Raw genomic sequence first — 27,940 nt, forward strand, 5'->3', positions numbered from 1 at the left:
ATATATATATATATATATATATATATATATATATATATATATATATATATATATATATTATATATATATATATATATATATATACTCGCAAAAAATGTATATGTACATAATTGTATTAAACGTACAGTATGGAAACACTAATGTCTCCATTTTTTTAAATTAATAAATCGTGTTTGCAACCACCAATCGTATAGCTACCGAAGTAGCTGAAGGCATTTCATTTCTGCAAGCCGTTATAATTATAACTGTTGGCATCAATTCATTTTTTAGGGTTTGCTTCACATAAATGCAAACACATACATACATATAAATAAACAATTGTTTGTAAATAAATTCAAATTAAATCATTCACATATTGTATATGTATGTACATATATTAATGTATAATAAACAAAACAAAAATATAAGAAACAATATTAAAACATAGAAAAATGTTTGCACAAATTTTGGTCGTGCAAAAATAAGATGAGCGAGCACACGTTGTTTAAGTTTCCTGGAACAGTTGCTGGCACAAATACGCGCTGTGAGACCTCCGTGAGATCGAATCTCGTCGTCGCTTGACGCTCTTCTGTACGTTTGATTTACATTAGCTAGACCAACTATGGGATGTTTGCATGTGTTTTTTATTTTGTTTTGTTATTTTCTTTTATATTGGGTTCCTTTTTTTCTATTGTTGTTGTACAAGTTTGTGCTAATGTTGCTGCTCGTAATGTTCTTTCTGTCGTTGGTGTTAGATGGCAAACACATTCAGTCAATGTTTAGTTCTTGTTGAGCTATCAACGATGTTTTATCATTGAAACTGTCAATTCTTAAACACACACATTCGCTAAATTTATTTTGCCGCTATTGACTGAAGATATACAAATGTCGGTTTAATATTAAATACGGAAGAAATAACACAATTTTATTATTTTAAAGTTTTTTTAAAAATTCAATAAATTACATGATTATGAATATTTGTATGTCTGCAAATAAAAATATTAATAGATGTAAAGTGATAAAAAATAAATTAAACCTATTTGATAAGAAGTAAGAATAGTTACCAAATTTTATGCTACTAGTGTTAACGATTCAAAAGATTCGAACAAATAATGGACATCATCATAAAATAAATAAACGTCCAATTTGATCATGACACTTGCGTACGTGGATATGGCAACAGTTATTGATGTGCAGGTAAAAAGAGCAAATATAATATTTATTATCATTAGGATGAGGTTTTTAACTTAGATATAATGAATAAAACTTTGTTTTATGGAAACACTGACCACTATACATCTCGGTTAAAGCGAAACAAGTTTACAATGCATAATTACAGTTACAGTTGTAAAGTTTTTTCAACAATAATTTTTTAACAGGCCCCAAATGATATGTTCAATTGTTAAACTATCAGTAGAGAAAGCTTTGTTAAATTTTACAATAATCATATATAAAATATTGAAAATTCAGTTAAGGTAATCGTTGTGAATCTGAAAAATCACATTCTGCAAAATCGTGAAAAACACATAATTGTCCTTTTCTGAACGCAATTAAATGTTTAATTTAACATAGGCTTGTCATAAGAGGAAGTCAATCGTCACTCTACACCCTACAAAGAGACAGTAAAGAGACGATTGCCTCCGCTCTCGCTTACAAAGGGGACATTAAAGTGACGACTGTCTTCATTCTCGATTACAAAGAGTTTATTTGTGACGAAGGACCAAAAACATACGAATTGGAGTCAGCCAGGTGGTAAGATATTAATGGAGCTAAAAATTTCAAGTGTATACTCTCCAGAATACTATGGGACAATAATGTGACGATTGACCCAAAAGTTATAATTTTGAGTCAACCAGATGGTGGCATATTAGTAGAAAGTAATAATCATTTATCCAAAAGATAGGTAAAATAACTACTTTCGGAAGTACAACAAAAAAAAAACAACTTTTAAGAGTATAATCTCTAGGTTACTTGAGGACAGTAAAGAGACGACTGTCTCCGCTCCCGCTTACAAAGGGGACACTAAAGTGACGACTGTCTTCATTCTCGATTACAAAGGGTACATTCGTGACGAATGACCCAAAACATACGAATTACGATCATCCAGGTGGGTAACTATTAGTGGAAATTACTGTCTTCTTCCTATGCATTGACTCTTTGTCGAACTGCTGGGTATTGGGTTTGTTCTGATGTTTGTAACGCACAATAATATTGGTGCTATTCCCACCTTAAAGTATACCAATCGGCTCAGAATCATTTTCTATGTCCGCCCTACGTCATTTTGAAGACAATTCAATGAAATTTGGTACATGATATTATATTGCCCCAGGGACGAACCCTATTGAAAATGGTTAAGATCGGTCCATCATTTCACCTGGTCCATACAACTGTACCCTCGAATAGGGCTTGTAAACGTTGTAAATGGTTAAGATCGGTCCATAATTTCACCTAGCCCACATACAGCTGAACCTCCGAATAGAGCTTGTAAACCTTGTAATCAAACTACAGGAAGCAATTTTGGAAATTTGGCACATGATATTTTATGTTACTGTGGACGAAGAATATTGAAAATAGTTAACAACGCACAGTGGGGCAGAATGGAAATTTTTTGGAAATAAATCTGGCATTTCTAAACGGCTGATCCGATGGGGATAAAATTTGGCGTGAGCGTAGCCAAGGAGTATTCGAGTTTAAGTTTTGAAGATGAACCCAGCAGATGCCCCAGGGACGGAGCTGTGGCGGCTCAAAGTAGGGTACCTACGACATGTAAAATTTTTAAACTCGTGCCATTTTTTTGTTTTTCACCCAAATACCAAATTATATATTTTCTGAAAGCGCTCGATGAGATCTTGAAAAAACATGCTTGGACATACTACTTATCTCTTATAATATCCGAGTTATAGGCATTTAAAAATTTTGTGATACAAAATTTACCATACCTTGGTCCGCCTTTTTTTTGAATACCGGGCGTAATTTTGGACCAAATGGACTCAATTGGCTTGAAATTTTTTTGTAAAGGGCCGAGAATTTCCATCTCTAACTAAAAAAAGATATTAAGGGATAAATATGGACTAAATTGTTGTAGCTATCTGCGACCCTATTAAAATTTTGATATAAATCATAGTTTTAGAAATTAAACAAATATGTAATATATGACAAAATCTTTATTTATGAACAAAACTCAATGAAATCTTCAACGCTTGTTAAATTTGTCATTTCAAATAAGAAAATGCAAAAAAAAATTGAAAAGGTCAAAGGGCATCCCGCAATTCCCAAAAATAGGAATGAAAATCCCAAAAATGGGATTTTTTACATTTTTGCCCATAGGGTCCACATTTCTTTCAGGGCTGGGAAAATACTTTTGGAGTAAATAGAAAACATATTGAGGTTTCCAAAACTGCTTTCAGTTTTCTGATCCCAGCTTTGGGATTTTAGAACATGTTGCCCAAAGTTGAAGTTTTGATAAAAAATAGGTCATATTTGGAAAAACGCAGTGGCAACATTTTCAAAAAATAGGACAAGTTTTTTACGCCAAAGCGTTCTGCGTAAAGATACCTTTTAGAAAACTATAAAATTGTTATATGTTCTTAAAGAAAATTTTATTTTATTAATAAAAGAGTTAAGACACATTTTGGGCAAAAAACGGCAAAAATCTAAAATTTTTGGAATTTTTAAATTAAAAAACGTATATTTTTGGATCTGTAAATGATATTGATCTGAAATTTTTTGTATATTTGGTCCAAAATTACGCCCGGTATTCAAAAAAAGGCGGACCAAGGTATGGTAAATTTTGTATCACTAAATTTTTAAATGCCTATTACTCGGATATTATAAGAGATAAGTAGTATGTCCAAGCATGTTTTTTCAAGATCTCATCGAGCGCTTTCAGAAAATATAAAAATTTGGTATTTGGGTGAAAAACAAGAAAATGGCACGAGTTTAAAAATTTTACATGTCGTAGGTACCCTACTTTCAGCCGCCACAGCTCCGTCCCTGGGGCATCTGCGGGGTTCATCTTCAAAACTTAAACTCGAATACTCCTTGGCTACGCTCACGCCAAATTTTATCCCGATCGGATCAGCCGTTTAGAAATGCCATTTTATTTCCAAAAAATTTCCATTCTGCCCCACTGTGTCCATTAATTCACCTAGACCCCATAAGTTTAAGTTCATAATTATGTTTAATCTCGACAAAAAGCTGCAAAACTATAGCACCTATAAAAAACTCCCATCAAAATTTTACTTAAATATCCACAGTTTTATTAAACAATAAATGGCTTAAGTATATCTGAGAAAAGGTACAATGGTTTATTATGAAAACTAAATCACATTTTATTCGTATACAGGTGTAGGTGTAGGGTATTATATGGTCAGCCTCATCCGACTATAACTTCTTACTTGTTAATATATAACATTATTGCCGCATATAAAAATCCAAGAGCCTTTCTTAGCATTCGTACTTGAAATATGCTAGTTGTTACTAAAGTTTGTGTGCACAATTGTTGAAAACATGGAGTGATAAAAACTTTTTTTTAAATTGTAAATTTATAAACTCCTACCGCATCCATTTGAAGTAAATTCATATATTAGTTGCTGCACCGCCATTTAATAGCAACTAATATATCTATTTCCTAGCATATTTCACCGATAAACGATATCCTTCATCGTTGAAATATGAAGGTAATTCATATGTTAGTCTTTTATTAAAACGTGCCAAATACTTTATGAATTTACTTTAAAAACGCATAATGGGTAGTGAAATTTCTTTTTTTATTTTGAGCCAATGTTGAGCGTAAAATTTTGTAGAACGATTTTTGTTTATACAGGTTAACCGGTTTATTATTTACTTCGAAATTTAATTTAAGTAAACTTTAAAACCGTTTAAAAAACCGAGTCGATCACCCTATAAGCTAGTAATAATTACCGCTTATTCCCTGAAAGGAACTTTACGTTATAGCTAGATCCTCGTCACATATTCTAGACGAATTTTACAAATCTTGTTTATGTTAAATTTCATTGTTTTACTGCCTATTTAAGCGTCAAAGTAATTTTCTGAAGGCATCTATATATGGAGGAATTTTGGACCGATCCGCATAGAATTTGGTAAGGTTTTTTTTCGCACAAGCCTTATTCATGTCGAATTTCATCTATATAATGTGATTTTTAAGCTAGTAATGAGCGTTAAAGTCATTTTTTGAAGGAGACCTTATATGGATTGAAGGGTCAACTATGAACCGATCCTTACAAAATTTAATGAAATATTACCGCTATAGATGATTCCTTTAGCCAGTTATGAGTGTAAAAGTAATTTTCTGAGGTGATTTTATATGAAGGCTTGGCGAAACTTCATCAATATAAAATATTTTAGCTCGCTAGCTACTTTCATTTTGTCTCGATGATGTTTTCAGCAGACCGACTGACGGGCATGACTAGATCGTTTTAATAAGGACTCAGAATATACATATTTTTATGGATCAGGGAATTTTAAAATCGCAAACATTACAGCTTCGATAAAATTTTAAAACATTAATAAAAGATTTAATTCTCTTTCCAGATTTATTAATTTAATATTTATATGATAAAATTTGTCTTGTGTTTTCTAATTATACCCTTCACCTTCGTGAGAAGGGTATATATAAGTTTGTCATTCCGTTTGTAATTTCTATAATATAATTTTCCGACCCTATAAAGTATATATATTCTGGATCCTTATAGATAGCGGAGTCGATTAAGCCATGTCCGTCTGTCTGTCTGTCCGTCTGTCTGTTGAAATCAGTTTTTAGAGGACCCCAGATATCGGCGAGATCCGAATCTTCAATAATTCTATTAGACATGCTTTCGAGAAGATCGCTATTTAAAATCAGCAAAATCGGTCGGTAAATAACGGAGTTATGAGCAAAAATCCGAGACAACCTCTGAAAATTTCATCAAAAAATTATTATAAAAGCAACAATAACACTGTATATAGAAAAAGATGTACACGTGTGTGTGTAGATGTATTTGGTTTTATTCAGCTGTGTATTTTTTTGTATGATTGGAATCCAAACATACAAAGTATACACAGCAAAAAAAATATGATTTGCATTTTTTGTTAAAATAAAATAATTTTCCCTTTTGCTTTGCAAATATATTTTTTAATGAATAGAAAAAAGTATTTAAAACGTTTTCAATTGTATGAGAGTAGATTGTGAGTTATTGTACAATAATTTTATATGCGAATAATGTAAGTTTGAAATTTAAAACTAACACAAATTTTTTCCAAGTGCTTTTTAAAACAATTTTTTTTACGATAAACAAAAACAAAATCTCATCTCGTCAATGTTTACCAGCAATGAATCAGAGGTCGAAGTCGACCGGATTCGAGCCGGAGCTTATCCGCTTAAATCGACTCAAATTTTTTTAATGTTTTTATTAACTAGACTGTAAGATCAATTATGTTTAAAATACACTATGGTGAAGGATATATAAGATTCGGCACAGCCGAATATAGCACTCTTACTTGTTTTATTATATTTTTGCGTCTTTGTTTGCAAACTTTTTATACATACATATCTATGTAAGTTCAGTGATTGATGATGAGTGATGTTATCTCCATAGATTCTTTGTTTTAATATATCGAGATGAATTATTTCATTATGTATCCTATTCGATTTTATATGTATACTTTATATTTTAACAAATAGAGTGGCGTGGTACCCAGTATGTATTAAACGCGCCTTGTTAGTTGAGAACTATCTGCGATAATGTCTGACTACTATAGATCTAATAATTGTATTTATTTGTATTTATAACAGTTTCCCTGTCGATGTAGATCGTAATATCGCTATTAATTGGTCTCATAGATACTTGTATAGATGAATTCATGAAATTTTTTATATATTTATATTTTTTTATATGAAGCATGGAGCCGAATAAGGGCGTATAAACCATTTGGGAAATTTTACAGGAGACGATAAAAACATCATAAAACTTTAAAATCGGCATTTTTTCCTACTTTTTTCACATATATGCATAAATATAACTCACATCTATTGGATAGGACCTCTTTAACTAAAATAATCCTAAAATAACAAGATATAATAATTTTTTAAAATATAACTATAGTTATGGATATACGCCCTTCTTCTTGTCCACACTTTCGTACTTAAATAATTCATTCAATAATAATCTTTTTTGCAATATAATTAAAAAATTAATAAATTTGAAATGTTTTCCAACCATTCTGCAAATTTGGTGCAATTAGAATTAAAATTTATACGATTTTTTACAGAAAAATACATTAAATTGCTAATATTTTTTACCCAAAAAAATAAATAGTATTTAAAAATCGTGCTTTTAAAACTATCTATATTAGCGAAAAATTTATATTTTTCAATTTATTTTTTATGAATAGATGTAAAAAGGTTAGTTTAATATAATTATGCGAAAAAACGCGATTTTGAAAAGGTGGTCTTTACGCCCTTATTCGCATCCATGCTTCATATGTACAGCGTCGAGTTTGAGAAAGATTTTTTGTATGGAGTTTGACAGCTTCGGGCTAAATTTCCATGAAAAAAAAAAAACAATCAGCTGTTAAAATGACTTCACCTTATTAATTTCGCCATGGTTCAAATAAAGTATAACAAGTAATCCGACTTCCGCATATGGGAAATTACTTTTTCACATGTACGAGTGCCGTTTAAACTTGTCAAAGTACTCAAACGTTTACCTTACTTTTTTGCGTCCTACGCGAAATTTCAGTAATACACAAAAAACCAAATTTTTTAAATAGTTTTCACGCATTTTTTATTACAATTTTTGTTTAATTTTCTTGAACTGGAAAAATATTTGTTTAATTATTGTCATTTCATTTTTGTTCTTGTTGAAATTTAATTTACAAAAAAAATTGATTTTTGATATTAAAAGCTTAAACAAATTTGAAATTGTGATGTTTTATAAAACTCTGTATGTTTAAAATGCACCAATACGTAAACATTTTTGTTACTAACACTTATTTAGAGCTATGTACTTTTTCACTAATACATGCTTAGAGTAAGGTACTAGTGTCAAAGAGTCGGACTACTTATTATACTTTAGGTCCAAAGTAGTATTTTTTTTAGTAGTAAACAAATTTATGAAAATCAAAAAGATCAAAATTTTACGTTTTACAAACATAAAATGCATGAAGAATATTATGATACTTTTATAAATGCAATCTATATTTTTAAATGTACATGTTAATAAATAAATGCATTTAAAATATTGAATTATAATTTAGACCGATTTTGTTCATTTTGTTGCATTTATTGTGGTAAAAAGCTTTTATAGATTAATACTTCTAAAGAATGCATATTTAGAATTTAAAGAACTTAAATCGACAATTTGCTTAAAAACTGGAATTCTCGTCAAACTTTTATTAGCAAAACATTTCTAATAAGGGTTTGTTGAGAATTAATTGATATAAATTGCTCCCGAAAACCACATAAATGCACACATTTCATTGACAAATAACATGAGTACGTTTTGTTTCCAAAATTCGACAAGAATATGTTTTGTATACATACAAATCATTCTCCGAAATGTTTTCGAATCGCCAATTTTATGATAAATATAGTCCGATATATTTATCATAAAATTTTCATAAATTTATTGTGGACCTGATCACAATTATTTCATATGTGTAAAGAAATTAATAAATTACTGAAGCAAAATTTTAAATTTCTCTCTAACTTGTTTAAATTTATATATGTTAATACCCAAATTCCTTAAACTTGGGGAAAATTGGAGTTATCTTAGTAATGTACCCATTAAATAGTTTTAAAACAGAAATTTGTATAAAAAAAGACGCTGCGGAAAAAATGTTAGGAATTCGATTTTTATATTTACACATTCTAAAAGATGCGATATTTATTCATCATTGATGAATGTGTTTTTTAAATATGCCTGCATAGGTAATTATATTAAAAAATCAATAAGTCCCTAAAATATATATCTAAGGGGCTTACTGATATAAATTTATAAATTTTTTTATGAAAATTAGTTTTATAAAACTTTGATAAATTCTTATGAATATGTCCCTAAAACTTTTATAATAATTTCCTAAATAGACTTTCTACAAAGCCTTCGGCTAAAGATCTTCTAGTTATACGTTATAGGTCATCTTATAAGACTTCATCGGAAGATCTTCGGAAGACCCTTTAATAGACATTTTAAGTAAGCCTTCTATCAGTTCTCTAATATAAGCGATAAGGCATGCACTTGGATGACAATGACACGCCGTGTAAAATTGAAATGTTTTGCAATCCTGTTTTTGTGTGCTTGGGTCAAATAATGTCTTTAGTAAGGGCTCTTTACTGCCTCTTTTTCCCGCAGGGCACGTACAAACAATCAAATAAATCGGAAAAATGTTTGTTTATTTATTGTAAGAACCTTATTTATAATCAAATTTTTATTTTATAAAAATTTTATAAATTAAAATTTTGTATACAATTTTTGTATTAAAAAGCTTTCATAAAATAAAATGTTTATGAATAAGTTTCTAGGATAATACATTAACAAATTTCTTTCAGGATTGCAAGCGGGGGATAAAGTGACATATTAAAACATTATTTAGGGAATATGCCTTATTTGCACACTTTTTATTATGTACGATTTATACATTATTTCATAAATAATTCAATCTTTTTTAGGAACGCTTGACTAGCCATGGGAGTTTGGGACTTTCAAGCAATAGCCCGGCTTATACAACACATACAGGAAGTCATGCTAGTAGGGGTGGTCCAACAGCTGGTCATAGTGGACATGGTGGAACTCATAGTTCTGCTGCAACTATGCATCACCAGTCGTTACAGTCTGACTTTCAACCTCCATACTTTCCACCTCCCTTTCATCATTCTACACAAAGTCCTCCTCAACAACAGGTAATAAACGCAACCTTACATAATAATAGCTTAACTCATAAAAGCAGCAATTGAAAAAAAAACTTAAAATTATACTAATATTGATTAGATACCTGCGTACTTACAGAACCATGGTGCTTTAGAGTATCTAGGAACAGATCCTTATGGGCAACCTTTACCAACATTACATCACACACCCCTCCATCATTACAATCAGTTAGCTGGACTGAGAAGTACTCAAGATCAATTAGGTATACATCGATCTCATAGAGAAGCGGAACTACAAGGACACGTGGTAAGTATTTTTTTAATTTACATTTTTATCCAAATCAATTCAAAATTAAACAGACATCAGATAATAATTTCTACTGTGCCCTCTGTATTGTTAAAGCGTTGGTTATTCCAAAAACTTATACAAAATTTGATATAATATTTTCTTGATCATTCAAAACCTGAAACCAGATTTTTCTTGCTTGACACCCGATCGATTTTGAATAGTTCCCATTAACAAATTATTCGTTAACAATTTAAAATGGCAAAATTGATTTGCCATTATTTTTATAAAATGTTTATTGAAAATATTTAACAGTATTCAACGTTGTTTTACAAATATAAATCTATTTAGAAATTCCGAAGCTAAATCGAAATATTTAATGGTTTAATACTTGTTCCATATAGTAGTGCATATAGGCGAAACTTAAGCAAACAAAATTTTTAATTTCTTTTTTTTCACACAGACGAGCTCTGAGAACTAAACTCAATAACAAAACTACAAATTTTATTAATAGATTTTCTTATCACTTAATATTTATTATTTTTTGCGACATTTTTAATCTATTTAAATTGATCATTTTAATTAAAATTTGAACTTAAACTAAAAAAAAGAAAAGTTAGAAATTTCGTATTGAAAATTAAAAAAAGTATTATACATAATTAAATAACCAAACGACGCACAGTACGTTGTCCCCATACAATTAATGGACAAAATTAGATGGATTCATCGTAAATGAAAAAATAATTTGGTACACAAGGGCGCCTCTACCAAGTTAATATAAATTCAATTTTTCAAAAAATTGGAGCAAGGATTTTGAATATGAAGGGGGTAAAATCGGGTAAATATCATATATTCTATACGATGAAGATGTTAAAAAAGAACATTTGTGTCGTCATATGTTTGAAAAGTTAGGGGATAGGTGTCTGGTATTTTTTGATATTGAACCCTTTTTGGGAATAAAATGGGTAAAATGGTATATTAGTACATTTTTGGTATTATCTGTATCTTTTAAACCATTAAACATAGAAACAAAATTTAAATTATATTTTTTACCTATTGAAAATAAAAGAGTACAAATTTGGTACCTTTTGAAAATTCGAAAATTTAATGGGTTAAAATATTATTTGTTTATCAAAAGGAATTTTTATATGGATTCTTTATTTGGATTATTTCGAGATATTTATATAGTTATTTAAACTTTTTAAAATTAATAATTAGAATCTGAATTTTATCACTCACTGAATTATTTAAAGCTAATAAATTGTTTATAGATTCATTTGTCTCAATATACTTATTTATTGTAATATTGTAAGTTCAGACAATTGTTGATATTTTCTGAACATTTTACTGACAACGTTGTAAGATGTGACAACCATGTATCACGGCTTATAGCAATAAAAAAAATTCATTAAGCCCTTATTTGTATGTGACGTTTTTCTAGTGTTTGATGTTTCTCTAGTGAGGGATAATCGAGTTTTTCTCACCATTTAGCCTATTTATTGCGTATTTCATGCTCTTTATATTTTTAATTTTTTATACAAATTGGATCCATTTATAATATCTGTCTATGCACGATATATATTTATTTATAATTTAAAGTAATGTTTCAATTTGTTTACAATATTAATGTAATACATAGGACAATGTTTTATATTTTAATAAAATAAATATTAGTTTGCGGTCTTACCTAATAAATGAATGAACATGCTAATATTATTGTTATTTTTGTTGTTTTTTATTAAAAATATTTCATTGATATTTTACTATCTATTCGATTTAAATTAAATTTTTAACTTCTGAAAACATAATTTTTCTAATAAAATTATTAAAAAATTTAATTGCAAAAAAATATTTTTTTCAAGGTTGTTTCAAAAAATTGGTAATTTTTTTTTTAAATTCAATAAATAACTGTATTAACTTTTAAAACAAAAGAAAACAATACTACGTTACTTGTAATACTTGTAATTTTGAATTTTGTAAAGGAATTTTTTATAGCTATGTAAAAATCTTAGGCTAGAGTATTTTACGAAAATATATTTTTCAAAACTAAGCCATACATATAAAAAATATATACCAAAATTCTGATTTTAAATAATTTTTTTACTAAAGATATCTGTAATCAACCTTACAAAAATTTATTGACCTTAGTCTTTTTTTTTAATGACAAATTAACTTATATTTTCATTCACTAGTATATTAACACACAATAAATAGCGTACAAAAATACATTTTTTATTTAGTACCTTTTGAACAACTGTGTTTATTTTTGTGCTTTTACTAATACATTCTCACCAGTGAGGCCTTTGACAGGGGACTTAGATCTTTGACAAACAGTTTCGCCTATATGACTTGTCCTTATACAAACCTAATTATTCATAGAAACCTTGCCCGGAGACAGCTAATTTTGTATACTTTATAGTAAATATTGTACAAAAAATACAAAATTGCCAACATTTTCCTATTTTCCTAGTTTGTTTAATAAGCCTAGTTTATTACTCCGTTCTGGAAACTATCGGATTTAAGAATTATAATCAAATCTTTATCATATCTAAGTATCACCAAACAAAATATATAGGTCATAATTAAAACAATACATATTTTATGGGCAAGCCTATAGTGTATGCATGAATCTATTTTTTTTTCCTTGAAAGTTTTTTTTCTTCTCTATGTTTTGTTGTTTACAATATTGGGAAACATTCCTGCAACATTCTAAAAATATTGTTGGGATAATCTTAGCACAAAGAATTTGTAAAATTTTTCTTGAAGAACAACATAAACAAATACTTAGACAACTTACTTATTAACAGGGTTATATAGTAATATTCGAAGGAGTATTCACATTCACAAGTCTCTTATAATTACCCTGTAATCATGTTGTTATAACCACGCACGAATTATGCGATTGGCTCTACTAAAACAGTGTGTATACTTTAGTATGTGCATGTAGTACGTATTTACGTAGTACGAATATGAGTTTACAACCCTTAAAAGTTCGTCAAAACTTTGAGAACAGAGTAAGATGTTTTAAAATAAAAATATTTGTTTGTATTTTAGTGCATAGAGAAAAATCTGAACTATTTGATTTATTTTATTATTTTTTCTTTATTATTTAACTCCACATCAGCCTTGCTTCTAATATAAAACAATGGTAGGCAAAATGAAGCATATCGTTATTTAAAACTGTAATAATACAAAGAAAACAAGCATGAATGTATAGTCGACCATATGATACCCTACACCAGTCAGTATTTTAAAAATGTTTATTATTTTGTAAACACTAAAGCATTTAATTTGTTTCTTTAACTTTATTCCGGAATATATTAATTATTTTCGATTAAAAAAAATTCTACATGAGGGCTCATATGAGAGTAGGGGTAAATATGGGCCTATCTTATTATTTAAAAGTTATTTATGTAGAATTTGATCATGTTATTAGTGTTTATAGGTAAACGTTGACCATCAAGTCATTTAAAGTTCTATAAAACTATTGTTGACATAAAAACATGTATGAGGGCTAGGCAAAATAATGGACCGATTTCAACCAATAGCGTTCGTCCTTGGACCAAAAGAAGAGTACGTGCCAAATTTCATCAAATTATCTTGGAAATTGCCATCTGGACAGACGGACATTGCTAAATCGATTTAGAAAGTGATTTTTAGTGATGGTATAGTTTAAGGTATGTGTTGGACAAATAGTTCCCACTATGGTGGTGTAGAATATAAATATTAAAATGCTTTATTTCATTTTTATATTTGTTGAATAACATTAAAATTAAAAACAAATCACAAAAAATTTCAAATACAAATGCATGCTAGTGTTTCTAATATAGCGGATTATTTTCCATTCGGGGAAAAAATTGCAACTCGTAGTGTGCTGCTAGGCTTTCATTCAAAAAGTTTACATGAGTAATGAAGTCTAATTTCTTTTCTCCTTATTTGATTCCAATAATAGATATTATTATTAAAAATAAGAATTCTTTAAAAAAAACTTTCAATGGAATAATCGCAAAAATGTTTTCGATTATGTATGTATGTTTATATAAAACATAAGTTAAACTGACTAATGTAAAATGTATAGCCTTTCAAATAGATTAATTCTAATTATAATGTCAAATTACTTTTTTCCCAAACCATTTCCATTCGGAATGTTAAAAGTTCGTAATATGTATGAATTTGTACATGACAGAATTTTTTTTAGTTTTTACTTTTTTCTGTACGTAATCGATATACTATGGAACTACAGCACCTGATGGGACAATAATTCAAATAAATGTTTCAGGGATGAAGAATATTTCAGTAAAGTTTGAAATTTGTCCGAAGTTCTAATGTTCAGTTTATTACACCTAAACCGCTTTACGTTTCGAACCCACATTTCTAATAGATGACATGCAACGCGCACAAGGTGCCACTAGTGTATTATAAATCATTTTATAAGTTTGTTCAATTACGTCTAAACGACTGAAGAGATTTTATCCATAGGCTATATTACTTTTCGAAAATTGGATTATAAGGGGTAAAAATGGTCGAAAAAGGGCAAAATTGTTACTTCTGTGCAAAAAAAATATTTTAACAAATATTGTTACTTCTGTGCAAAAAAAAATATTTTAACAAATAGAATAGGAATAATTTGATTGTTGGCTTTTAATTCGCATATTTAAAATTTTCAGTTGTTCAATTCACAGTCATGTTGCAAATTCTATCTACTAAAGTGTAATAACAGTGATTGAGAACAGATCTTTCAAGAAATTTTTAAGATTTTTTTTTTGTTTTCATAACCGGATATTTGTGATTTCTGTGTTACCACTTTATCGTGTTTTAAGCCAAAATCAATTGATTTTTCTATTTATATGATGAAATAAATAATTGACAACACTAAACATTCTTAAGCGCCTTGGCGACACATCAAATTATTTGACTCAAACTGTAAGTTTTTTGATTGTGTTAGTAAAAAACTCATACCGTATATATACAAGTGAGTTTTTTTCACTAACACAATTAAAAAACTTACCGTTAGAGTCAACAAATTTGATGTGTAGCCATGTTGCTTTAAAATATTCGAAAAAACATATGACATACAACGCATTTAACGCTACAACATTGATTGTGTATTGAACAAGTATTTCCAAATAAATATGACTGTATGTTATAACTTTTTACAATTTCCATTCCACATAGAACATAAAAAAGAATTCCATTTGTTTCCAGTATTAAATGCTTTTAAATTTTCGATATTTGCTGTAAACAAATTTTTTAACATATTCCAGACACAATTATCACATGGATTTCCATATTCCGACCGAAGAAGTGATTATGGAAGTGGTTTATCAACTGGTGCTACCCATGGAGGACGTCTTACACACGATCACGATCCTTTAGCTTTGCATCAAGCTCTGCAAAATGCTGTGGATGATGGTCAAAATACAGGAATAGACGATAATGTTGGTTTTATGTCGGACCTACCTCTAATAAAAAGTAAGTAAGAACCTTAAAAATATATAAACTTGTTTCTTTTAAATAGTTATTCTCTAAAAAAATAAAATAAATATGTGTACCATGCCATTACTGGCGAAGAGAAGCATCAATAGCAGTAAAATTCAGCACAAACAAGTTTTATGGGAACATAAATCTTTTCGTAGAATTTTATAAGGATCGGTTCATAATTAACCCTACCCCCATAAAAAGTTCCATTCAGAAAATGACTATCGCCCATAACTGGGTATGAGAAGCATCAATAGCAGTGAAATTCGGCACAAACATGTTTTATGGGAACATAAATCTTTTCGTAGAATTTTATAAGGATCGGTCCATAATTGACCCTACCTCCCATATAAAGTCCCTTCAGAAAATTACTTTAATGCTCATATCTACATTAAGAAGCATATATATAACAATAAAATTCGAAATAAAATGTTTTATAGGAACTAAAATCATTTTCTTAAAATTTTTGAGGATGGGTCCATAACTGACCCTAACCCCCTAATAAGGCATCCTTTAGACAATGACTTTAACGCTCATTACTGACTCAAAAAGCGGTAAAATTCTACATAAACAAGTTTCGTGCGAGCCATTTCAAATTTTATAAGGATCGATCCTTATTGAAAGTGGGCAATATCGGTCCACGTTTTCGCATAGCCTTCATATAAGGCCCCCTTCAGAAAATAACTTTATCGCTCATAACTGCACGCTGAGAAAAAACATGGTTCGGAATGGTTAGGAAAACTATTCTATGTTTTTTGTAACAATAATATGTTGTCATAACCAAACAATTGTTATTTTTATTGAACTTCATCAATATTTTAGTTACTAAAAACATTTATATGTTTATGACAATTATAAATTTGAGAATGGTTCTCTGAAAAATAATTATTTTCACAACAAATAAATAATGATAATTATGTAAACATATTAAGTATATTCTTTAGAATCATTTAAACTATCAAATAATCATTAAATGGTAGGATTTTACACGCCTATGCATATAATGTTTTAGATATAAGTAAAATACGTTTACTATTAAAAATATTTTGGTACGCCATTTTTATATCAGTTGTATGGTTTATCCGTACTAGATCGGATTAAATAAATTGTTAATCAAATGCAGTGTTAAAATAATTGTGAAAAATAAATACTATCTAAAATATAATAGGGTAACTAAAAAATTAATAACAAAAAAAATTATATTGTATTTATATTGGCTTGAAAGTGTGGATATATTTTTTATGAGAATATTAGTGCTTGGAGGTTTTGTGTTTGTTTAAAAGAAAATTAACAAATAATTACATTTTAAGCCGAGCACATAAGATTAACCATATTATGTTTAATATGAAGACATGTGACTACTTGTAACAATAATATGGTTACTTGAAACAATAATATGATTACTTGAAGCCATTATATGATTACCATAATGTGGTTGCTTGAAACTACAATATGATACTACAACATCACATTAACACTATATTATGATGAAATATTCGCACTATATTTAATCATAATATGATAGGTTATTATACTAATAATGATCATAATATGTTTTAAATTTAACCATAATTCTAACCATAATATTGCTCTTAGATTATGGTTACCACAACTATATTTTTTCTCTGCGTGTGGCTAAGAGATGCATCAATAGCTATGAAATTCGACACAAACATGTTTAATGAGAATTTAAATCTATTAAATACAGTATTGAAATTCTACATAAACAAGTTTTGTACTAGCCAAAAACTATTTTTCAAATAGAATGGAAATCGGTCTATTGCTGACTCCACCCTCCATATAAGGTCAAGTAGTGACAGTTACGCTCGCTACTAGCTGTAATGCTCAAATACGACTACAGCGATGAAATTTCATATAAACATGTTTTTATGAGCCCTTACCTTGTGCCTCTATTAAGATCATCATTAGAAAATCACTTGCTCAAAAACGCGACATAAACAATATTTTTAATAACATACAAAAAATAACGTCCAACAAATAATTTTTTTATTTAGTACCTTTTGAACAACTGTGTTTATTTTGTGTTTCTTCTAATGCATTCTCACCAGTTAGTCTTTGACAGGGGACTTAGATCATTTACAATCAGTTTCGCCTATATACTACTATATGTATCATAAGGTCTTTAAAAGACGATTTCAACATTATTACAAATGTTGTAATTATTCGGAAAAGTTTTAGATTTAAACAATTTTTACATAGAATTATTTAATGTAATTTATTCAAATTAAATAATAATAGAACAAATTTACCCAAAATATTTCTTTCCCATGAATCAATATTCAATTTAAATATATAAAATGCATCTATCATAAATCGATTTTATATAAAATTCTGTAAAATTTTTATTTGCTAAAAACTAAACAATCATGCACGGTCGGTGCAATTACATACTTGCATTAAAAGCTAGAACTTTTTCATCTAATTATCAACAGTTTATTGGTAGTGTTGAAATTACTCACCCTATTTTTTGGAAAGTATACATATGTACATACTTTGTATAAAAATTTTCTTGTTGTTCGTTTGGTTTATAAGAATTTGTAAAAAATTATTTTTGAGACATGTAGACTATTTGTGTAAATTGATATTTGGGTGTTTACAAAAACACACCTGGATGCATGCTGGGTTATTTTTTATATTTAAAAACAAAACAACTACAGTGTTGTTATTGTTTGTTATGTTATTATGAACGAAGAATGACATTATATTTTGTTTGTAATATAAGACCACTAATTACAGGTAACACTGATAGTAATGTGTTTCGATATGATCGTGTTCTTTAGATTCGTACCCAATTTGTTCACATTACTTTATTATACAAGTTTTTTATTAGGGTTATAATTTATTTGTGATGTTTTATTTGCCCTCACTTCATTTTGCAGGCATGAAAAGTGGGAAAGATGTCGGAAATATTAGCTCAGGTTCTCCTAGCGAAGTATTTTGCGCAGTTCCTGGTCGTTTAAGCCTTTTGTCCAGTACCTCTAAATACAAGGTAACAATTGCCGAAGTTCAGCGAAGACTGTCTCCTCCAGAATGCTTAAATGCTTCCCTATTGGGTGGAGTTTTAAGAAGGTTTGTTTTATTTCATTCCCAATTAATATTAAGGGATATTTTACTTCTAATCATAATTGTTTAATATATATTAAATATGAATATTTATAACAATATCAACAGACCTTAAGATTTTTATAAACAATTAAAACTTACGATTTATTTTATTTAGAGCAAAAAGTAAAAATGGCGGCAGACTTTTAAGAGAAAAACTTGAAAAAATTGGATTAAATTTACCAGCAGGAAGGCGTAAAGCTGCAAACGTTACTTTATTAACATCATTAGTTGAGGGTGAAGCTGCACATTTGGCCAAAGATTTTCACTTTGTTTGTGAAACTGAATTTCCGGCCCGACAATTGGCCGAATACATTGTGCGACACAACACCGAACCACAAGATTCTTATAGAAGAAAAGAGCTTTTAATGCATTCGCAACAGGTAAATAACAACTTACATTTACGGACGTATATCGTCATTTTAGAAATTTTAATTTTAAACGAAATTTCGGGAATTCCATTAAACTATTTTTCTTAAATATACCAAAAATATCAGATAATTTTATAAAATGTTTAGCTGAAACTATAAACTCAGATAGGGCTAGGCGAAATAATGATCGATTTCAACCATTTTCAACAGCGTTCGTTTTTGGACCAAAAGAAGAGTATGTGTCAAATTTCATCAAATGATCTTGAAAATTGCAACCTATAGCGATCGCACAAGGTTTACATGGACACAGAGAATTATAAGACAAATTATAAAAGAACATTAAAAAGATTAATATTATATCGTGGAACATTTCTTTTCACTCATGAAAGAATCTATATGTACACTTAACTGTGGACAATTATAAAATGTATCTGATTTGTTGATCAAAGTCGAATGTCAAAATATGTACCTATATGGGCGATTACGTATTAAGAAATTGTATAGGCTTTTATAGGTGAAAAGTTACGCTCATTTCTGAAAGGTTTTCAGAGGCTTGAGACTAGCCTACTATCCAATAGTACTTGGTTAACCTTAGTACAAATTGCATCCAAATCGATTTTTTGAGTTGGGTTACTTAAGACGAAATTTTTATACACAGTAATTCTTTACGAATATTTCTCAACTGTACTTACAACGCATTCCCTGTTTTCGTGCTTCCTTCGACAGATTTTTTAATAGCTTTATGACTTGTAAAAACTTTTTGTTGATTTTGCATACATCGTAATTTCTGGAGTTAATATTTTTTATCAGAAATAATCTGAATTTTAAATCCAGTTCCATATTTTCCATACTTTATGCTTGGCGTTATATTGTGCTTTTTATCAGCCAGTCTCTGTATGATAAGTTTCAGATGTAAATGTTTACTATTTAATTTAATTCTTAGCATAATTGGTCTTTAGAGGGCTCGAAAATGAACTGAAAAGTAATAAGTTATTTTACTATATTCGTGTCAATTTCCAAGAAAAAAAGGAACAAACTATTAAGGAAATTATATACATATATGTTATATATCGAGGGACTATCTTTAATAGTCTCTATCTAAAATGATACAAGTTTTCAGGAGAACAAAAAACTGTTGATTTCGCTAATTCGTGAAGATTTTTGAGATTTTTCTTCTTATTTTAATGAAAATGACAGATAAACCTTATTTGTCACATACAAATACTATATTTACTTTTCTGTTTGTATACAAATTGACACTTCCTAACACATTTACCATAGCCACGAAGAAACAGATTTCCTTCGAAATCTCATATTAATTTTAACGATTTATCCGATTTATTTACCATTTAAACTAAAAATTTTAAATTTTGTTTTTTTTTTTTACAGATTACAAAGGAACTTATGCAAGTCCTTAGCCAAGATCGCACAACACAATATGGGACGAGATCTCAACATTTATTAGAGCCTTCCATGCAACGTCATTTAACACATTTCTCACTAATAACGCATGGATTCGGGTCACCAGCTATAATGGCCGTATTGCATGCTTTCCAGGTTAGTAGAGGCATTCACTGAAAATAATCCATTTCTACAACAAGCCACCTTATTAATTTTGTATTTAAATATCTTATCGAAATTCCCTTAAAAAATAAGATACTCATAAAATAATAATAACGCAAAAATGTAAGAAATAGTTTGTAGCTAAACTAATTTTCAAGTGGGACATGGATTATTTTCAATATTTTTTAATGATTTTTTAATAATTAGTATTTTTAAATTCTATTTCAGACATTTCTAAATGAATCGGTGAATTATCTCGAAAAGCTGTATCCATCAAATGGTGGGGGCATGGTGTCATCATCTCTTGACAAAAACAAAATGGACGGAGATAAGAAATGATAATGCGATTGCATTTAAATTTATTAAAACGTTTAAAACGTATTTGTACGAGTATTTAATTTATAATTAATAAGTAATTATGTAATGTATGTATGTACGTATAAACAATATGTAAATATGTATGTTAGACTGCCTCACAGTCCGTAAAAAAGCGTTTTCTCTCATCTCGTTTGAAAAGTGAAGAAAACTGGCCTATAATTTGAAAACTTGTTAACTTTTTTGAGGCGGAAAATAAATGTATAACATGATGTATGTATGTACGTTTAAGTCTATGTAAATTAATAGCAAATTAATTTTGAGATGAATTATTTTTATTATTTAGTACAATAAGTAGCAAAAACATGCTCTACGTATTATGCAATATGCATAACATGTATATATATAAATTCTTAAGTAAGTAATTACATACATACATATATAAATATGTATATATGTAATATGTAGGTATTAATTTTAATGCGGGTACTTTTAAGTGACCCTTTTATGCTGTCACCAATGATAATATTGTTGGAGAATTTAGGATTTTTTTATATTTTTGACAGTATAAGCCGTATGTATCTACGACCCAATTTAAAATTTATGTAAGATATTTATAGAAATCACACAAAACAATGCATTACAATGCAATTTACCAATAAGCTATGGTCATATTTGGTTAAATGTATCCTAAATTTTCAGCATATGTATAATTATATTTTCTACAGGGTAATTAGGTAAAATAAATCAATAGTATTTTCGTGTGACAAATTTCATAACAGTTAAATAAAAGTTTGCAAAAATGAGAAAAATAGTCAATACTTTTGAGGTGAAACTAGACAGCAGGTATTATACGTTGCTACGCTTTATATTCATGTGTCAGACATTCCGCTACTCAAAACTTTTGACGCGTTGGCGTCTGATCAGATTTTTGTTTCATGTAGAAGAAATAATATAGTTCAAGATTTTACCTATAGATTTGTCAAACATATTTTCTGAAGTTTTTTTTTATAAAAACTAAAAATTGTATTGAAGTTTTTTTCCCGAGAATTTGTTATAACCGAATATATTTTTTTCAAGTATACTTTGTTTATTCATTATTTAAGATCCTACAAAAGTCCTACAAAAAAATAAACATTAGCTAAAAATAGTGGATACGATTATTTTCATTTAATATTTTTTAACTGTGAACATAGCTTATCTTTACTCATCCATATAAATTGGTTAAGGATTTTTTATTTAGGTGAAACAAAATAAAAACTACTTATATAAATTATTACATTCAAAATACATTATAAATAAATTAGTAACAAATAGTTGTTTTTATTAAATGAATAAAAATTATAATAAACTGCATATTTACTTTGTTTCTTTTTTACCCATTAAAAGGTTAGTGAGAGATAAATCGAACACAAATCGAATATACACTGGTTTTCGGGTTTAACAAATACTCAGTTTAGCGAATTCGCGATTTAACGAATGAATGAGTAAATTTTGTACTCGATATAACGAATTTCTAAAAATATATATATAAAAAGGGGTTGAAAATAATACGAAAATATCACTAAACTTCATTATAATATCACTAAACTTAACATATTAAGATTTTATATAAGTTCAATACCCAATTCAATGGGCACAAGATTTACAAATACAAAAATTCTGGAATAGAAATAAAAATAACATTTAAAATTTTATTTTCGGAAATATAAATAAATGAGTAGACATAGACATACATTTTAATGCAAAATTCTTTATATAAGGGAATATTATGATTATTTTACTAAGTGAGAAATGGAATTGTTTGTAATGAAAATTAGTGTAAAATACTTAGAATTCACATAGATTAAAATGGGAATCAATTCATTAATTTGTTTTTCTCATAAGAAAAGAAATAATTTTCGAAATGAAATAACTTTGAATATCCTATAGGCAGTAGAATATTGGTATGATTATCAAAAAACTCAACAGAAATGTATTCTTTTTTTCCACACTCTCGCATTTGAAACAAAATAAATCATCAATCCAAAAAAATAAAATAATATATAAATAAATTTTAAATAATATTTTTTATTTTTTACTGCTATAGATGCGTTAAATTCACTTTCTGAAGAGGACCTTATATGGCAAGTAGGGTCATTTATAGGCCGATCCTTATAAAATTTTACAAAGAGATTAAGGTTCCTATAAAACATATTTATGCCTAATTTCATAACCATAAGTACGGTGACCATATTTTTTAAGCCAAATAGAGAACAGGAGAAAATAAAATACATTTTCTACATCAGGCTATTTCGGACCGTCAAAATTTCAATTTAAACATTTATTGTTCACAGAAAAAAGTTTCAGCATAAATGTTTTAGCAAAATGCTTTTACCGACAGAAGTTAATAATATTTAAGAAAAAGTTTTTTAAACAATCTAGAAGCCTTTGCTTAAAATATTTTAAATTTATTTTTATACCCTTCACCTTCGTGAGAAGGGTATATATAAGTTTGACATTTCGTTTGTAATTTCTATAATATAATTTTCAGTTTTTAGAGGACCCCAGATATCGGCGAGATCCGAATCTTCAATAATTCTATTAGACATGCTTTCGAGAAGATCGCTATTTAAAATCAGCAAAATCGGTCGGTAAATAACCGAGATATGAGCAAAAATCCGAGACAACCTCTGAAAATTTCATCAAAAAATTGTTATAAAAGCAACAACAACACTGTATATAGAAAAATATGTACACGTGTGTGTGTAAATGTATTTGGTTTTATTCAGCTGTGTATTTTTTTTGTATGTTTGGAATCCAAACATACAAAGTATACACAGCAAAAAATATGATTTGCATTTTTTGTTAAAATAAAATAATTTTCCCTTTTGTTTTGCAAATATATTTTTTAATGAATAGAAAAAACTATTTAAAACGTTTTCAATTATATGAGAGTAGATTGTGAGTTATTGTACAATAATTTTATATGCGAATAATGTAAGTTTTGAAATTTAAAACTAACACAAATTTTTTCCAAGTGCTTTTTAAAACCATTTTTTTACGATAAACAAAAACAAAATCTACGTCTCGTCAATGTTTACCAACAATGAATACGAAAGTGTTGTTGTTTTACTCTTGCTTGTAAACTGTTAAGAACAACAACAACGTTTTGCTAAGGTTAAGCGCATATAAGTGTATAGAAAACACACTGTCTATAGCTAAGCGCATTTACAAAAACAAAAGAGTACCAAGAGCATAGGGCTTGGGGCGTTGTTATTTTTGTTTTTCTGTGTTTTTCGTTATGTATGTTTAGATGTCTGTTGGTTTAGATGCCTTGTGTATTTTGTGTTTTATTTCGTTTAGCGTTGTTGTTGTTGTTCTTTTTGTTTAGCTTTTGATGTAATAAAAATGTAGTCGGGAAAAATTTAAAACTTATAAAATATGTTTAAAATACACTATGGTGAAGGGTATATAAGATTCGGCACAGCCGAACAATAGCACTCTTACTTGTTATTTTTCTATTTGTTTAATAATGTTTAATTTTTTTGTGTGAAATTTGCTAGCCCTTTTAAAGAATGAATGTTAACTATGTCTTACAAAAGAAATTAAAAATGAATTTCAATTATGAAATTGCCCATATTAATTAAAAAATGTTTTGATTTTTCTCTAATTATGAAAATGATTAGAGAACTAAATAAGTAAGAAAGTATAGTCGGGCGTGGCCGACCATATGATACCCTACACCAGTTATGAATATTAAACGTAATTTATTTTTCATAATAAAGCATTTATTTTTAATATTCCCTTGTTCCGATACATTAAAGCAATTTATAGATAAAAAACTAATTTTCTGAAAGAGGGTCAAATAAGGGACGATCCTTACGATGCGGTGTCATTTATACTTATATAATACATATTTGTGCTAATTTTTAGACAGATAGCAGAATATTTGACGTAATTATGGCATAAAAAGTTCAAATCGGGAGGTACGGTTGTATGGGGGCTAGGTGAAATAATGGACCGATTTCAACCATTTTCAAAAGGCTTCGTCCCTGTGCCAAAAAACATGATTGTTCCAAATTTCATCAAATTATCTTGAATAAATAAATTGATTCTGAATCGATCGGTATACTTTAAGGTGGGTATTGGACCAATATTTTTGTATGTTACAAACATCAGCACAAACGTATAATGCCCTCCCCACTATAGTGGTGTAGGGTATAGTGGTGTAGGGTATCAAAAAATTTTTACATTTACTGTTTGTAGTTTATTCGAAAACTTTTCGGTAAAATTTAAAATTAATAAAAAATCTTTTATTTATCGAATAAATTATATTTTCAACTTTTTGGGATGTTGTTAAAAAATTTGTTTTTTCCTTACAGTTATTATCATCAGTTAAATTATTCTTTCAAATACACAAAATGAAATTGTCATAAAAATAGAAAAAAATATATTTGTTAAATAAAAAATCAATTTCTTCAAGAAACTTATTGAGAAGTTTCATAATGGATTGTTTTAGAAGTAAATACCGCGATTTTATTGACTATCTTAAAAAAATTTTAAAAATAACCGTTTTTTTAATAGTTTTTTTGAAATTGTGTAGATGCGGGATAATAATAATGAACAAGATTCTTCTATGGAAGTTAATGTAAGAATACTTTTTGTGTTATCCCATATAATTTTAATTTTAACATACATATTTTGCAATTTGTTTCATATTTTGGAATTCGCAACTATGCATATCGAGGGAAGAGAGAGCTGATCCACCTCCGATAACAGCAACTAACTAAAAACGAAAGGGTCTGATTTTTTATTTTGGGGTAAGAATAAATGAAAAATACAGTAATTTTTACTGTTTTTGTAGGTAAAAAAATGTCATTCAAAATTACTAAAAAATCAGTAAATTTTACTGTTTCTGTAGATAAAATATTGTCAGTAAAAACAACTGAAAAAAACTTTTGTATTTTACGTAATTTGTTAGTTAAAATCAACATTTAAAAATAACTGAAAAACTTATTTGAAATAAATTAAAAGTTTGCAATGATAATTCATTTTTAAATGATAATTCATTTGTTTGAAATGATTCACCTACATAATATTTTGAGTGTTGTAATTAATTCGTTTAATTAGATTCGGTGGCATATTTCAAATAATTTTTTAATGAATTTGGTTAATTCGAAATATCAATAAATAAAATATATGTATGAATGTATGTATGTATGTATGTATGTATGTATGTATGTATGTATGTATGTATATATGTATGTATGTATGTATGTATGTATGTATGTATGTATGTATGTATTTATTTATGAATGTATGTACAAATTAATGTATGCATATGCCACGATATCTTCGATTATACTTCAGGGACTGCGAAATTAATCTTTATTGATGAAAGCTCCTAGCATCCACCAGTTACAAGTTGACAAGACATAATAATGTAAAAAGAAACAACAAATCTTGACAAATCTTGCTCTATGCGTACCTTGTGTTAAGTTCACTTACGGAGTATTTTTACTTACGGAGTAGGCCCAATGTCAAAATTTTCTAAAAGTCTTACTTATTAAAATCAATTTTAATATCAATTAACGTCTTTAAAAATTTAAAAAAATTAATCATAATAATAAATAATATAATGGAATTAAAATTTTATATTGATTAACGTCTTTATTGAAAAAAATTATTGAATATTTTTTTCTGTGAGGGTAACATTTGAAAGAGGTCCATTAATGGGGGTTTTATTATTAACAGTGCTAATTTATATAGGTAGTAGGGTTATTTATACAAACAAATATGGATTCTCATAAAAGTCTCTAGGAAGATATCAGTTCCTTATTTATTTAAACTTTCATAGATCTACTTATATTTTAAAGCCATTAAGGAGAATTAAAGTCATAAAATATGGTAGAGAGATTTTAAATCAAAATTGTTTTATGTCGAATTGCATTGCGGTATTCGTATTTTTCGCGTCATTTCTGTTATTATGGTCTGATCCTCATAAAAATTGGTAGAGAGATTTCGGTTCCGATAGAAGAGATAGAGATATTAGCTTACACAAAACTAGTTTATGTCTAATTTCATAAATCTACTAGTATTTTTAAGCCAGTACTGAGCTTTAAAGTCAAGGGCTTTATATGGGAGTAGCGTCAATTATAGACCGATCTTCATAAAATTTTGTAGAACGTTCTTGGTTCCTACAAGTCATGTTTATACCGAATTTTTTCGCTTTACTCGTTTGTTAGCCCAGTAATTATTTTTTTGATGGGGACATTATATGGGGGTAGGTCAGTTAAGGCTCGATCCACATAAAATTAAGTTAAAAGATTTGACTAGCAAGGAACTTAATTGAGTCGTTTATTTGTAAAATCATACTCGTATTTTTAAGCCAGTAATGGGCCTTAAAGTATTTTTCTGATGGGGGTAGGATCAGTTAAGGCCTGTTCCACATAAAATTTGGTAAAGAGATTTTGGCTTGTGAAAAACTTACTTATGTGAAATTTCATTGCTATACTCGTATTTTTAAGGCAGTAATGAGCGTTAAAGTTCTTTTCTGGAGGGCACCTTAATGGGTAGGGTCAATTATAGACCGATCCACATAAAATTTGGTGGAAAGGTTTTGGTTCCTAAGAGCATTACTTATGTCAAATTTATTCTCTATTTTCTATAATTAACGTTAAAGTAGTTTTCTGAAGGGGACCTTATATGGGGGGTAAGGTCAATTATGGATCGATCCACATAAAATTTGGTAATTTTTCTGTGTAACTTCATTGCTATAATCCTATTTTAAGCCAGTAATGAGCATTAAAGAAATTTTATGGGGGACTTATTATGGGGGGTAGGGTCAACTATGGACCGATCCACATAAAATTTGGTAGAGAAATATTGCCTCTAATAAAACTTATTTTTGGGAAATTTCATCGCTATACTCGTATTTTGAAATCTGTAATGAGCGTTAAAGTAATTTTATGAAGGGGA

The 27,940-nt window shown here is 28.5% G+C and overlaps 1 protein-coding gene across 5 annotated transcripts in view; it reads left to right on the plus strand.

Annotated features, from left to right (window-relative positions):
• The window catches only part of LOC111679057 (transcription factor AP-2-epsilon), a 148,711-nt gene extending 126,382 nt beyond the window's left edge, over positions 1-22,329 (plus strand). For 2 of the 5 annotated variants that reach the window (XM_046952688.1, XM_023440555.2), the window contains 7 exons: positions 9,647-9,877; positions 9,966-10,151; positions 15,395-15,602; positions 18,509-18,698; positions 18,850-19,114; positions 20,492-20,659; positions 20,894-22,329. In XM_046952688.1, coding sequence (XP_046808644.1) covers positions 9,647-9,877; positions 9,966-10,151; positions 15,395-15,602; positions 18,509-18,698; positions 18,850-19,114; positions 20,492-20,659; positions 20,894-21,004 — 1,359 coding nt within the window. In that variant the 3' untranslated portion in view covers positions 21,005-22,329. Of the gene's footprint in view, positions 1-918; positions 1,177-9,646; positions 9,878-9,965; positions 10,152-15,394; positions 15,603-18,508; positions 18,699-18,849; positions 19,115-20,491; positions 20,660-20,893 lie in introns of those variants that run through there. The other 3 variants (XM_046952687.1, XM_046952689.1, XM_023440547.2) reach the window with 3 other exon arrangements.
• Positions 22,330-27,940: the final 5,611 nt, after the last annotated feature.

Source organism: Lucilia cuprina, chromosome 5 (genome assembly GCF_022045245.1).
Source record: "Lucilia cuprina isolate Lc7/37 chromosome 5, ASM2204524v1, whole genome shotgun sequence".
Classification (NCBI taxonomy): domain Eukaryota; kingdom Metazoa; phylum Arthropoda; class Insecta; order Diptera; family Calliphoridae; genus Lucilia; species Lucilia cuprina.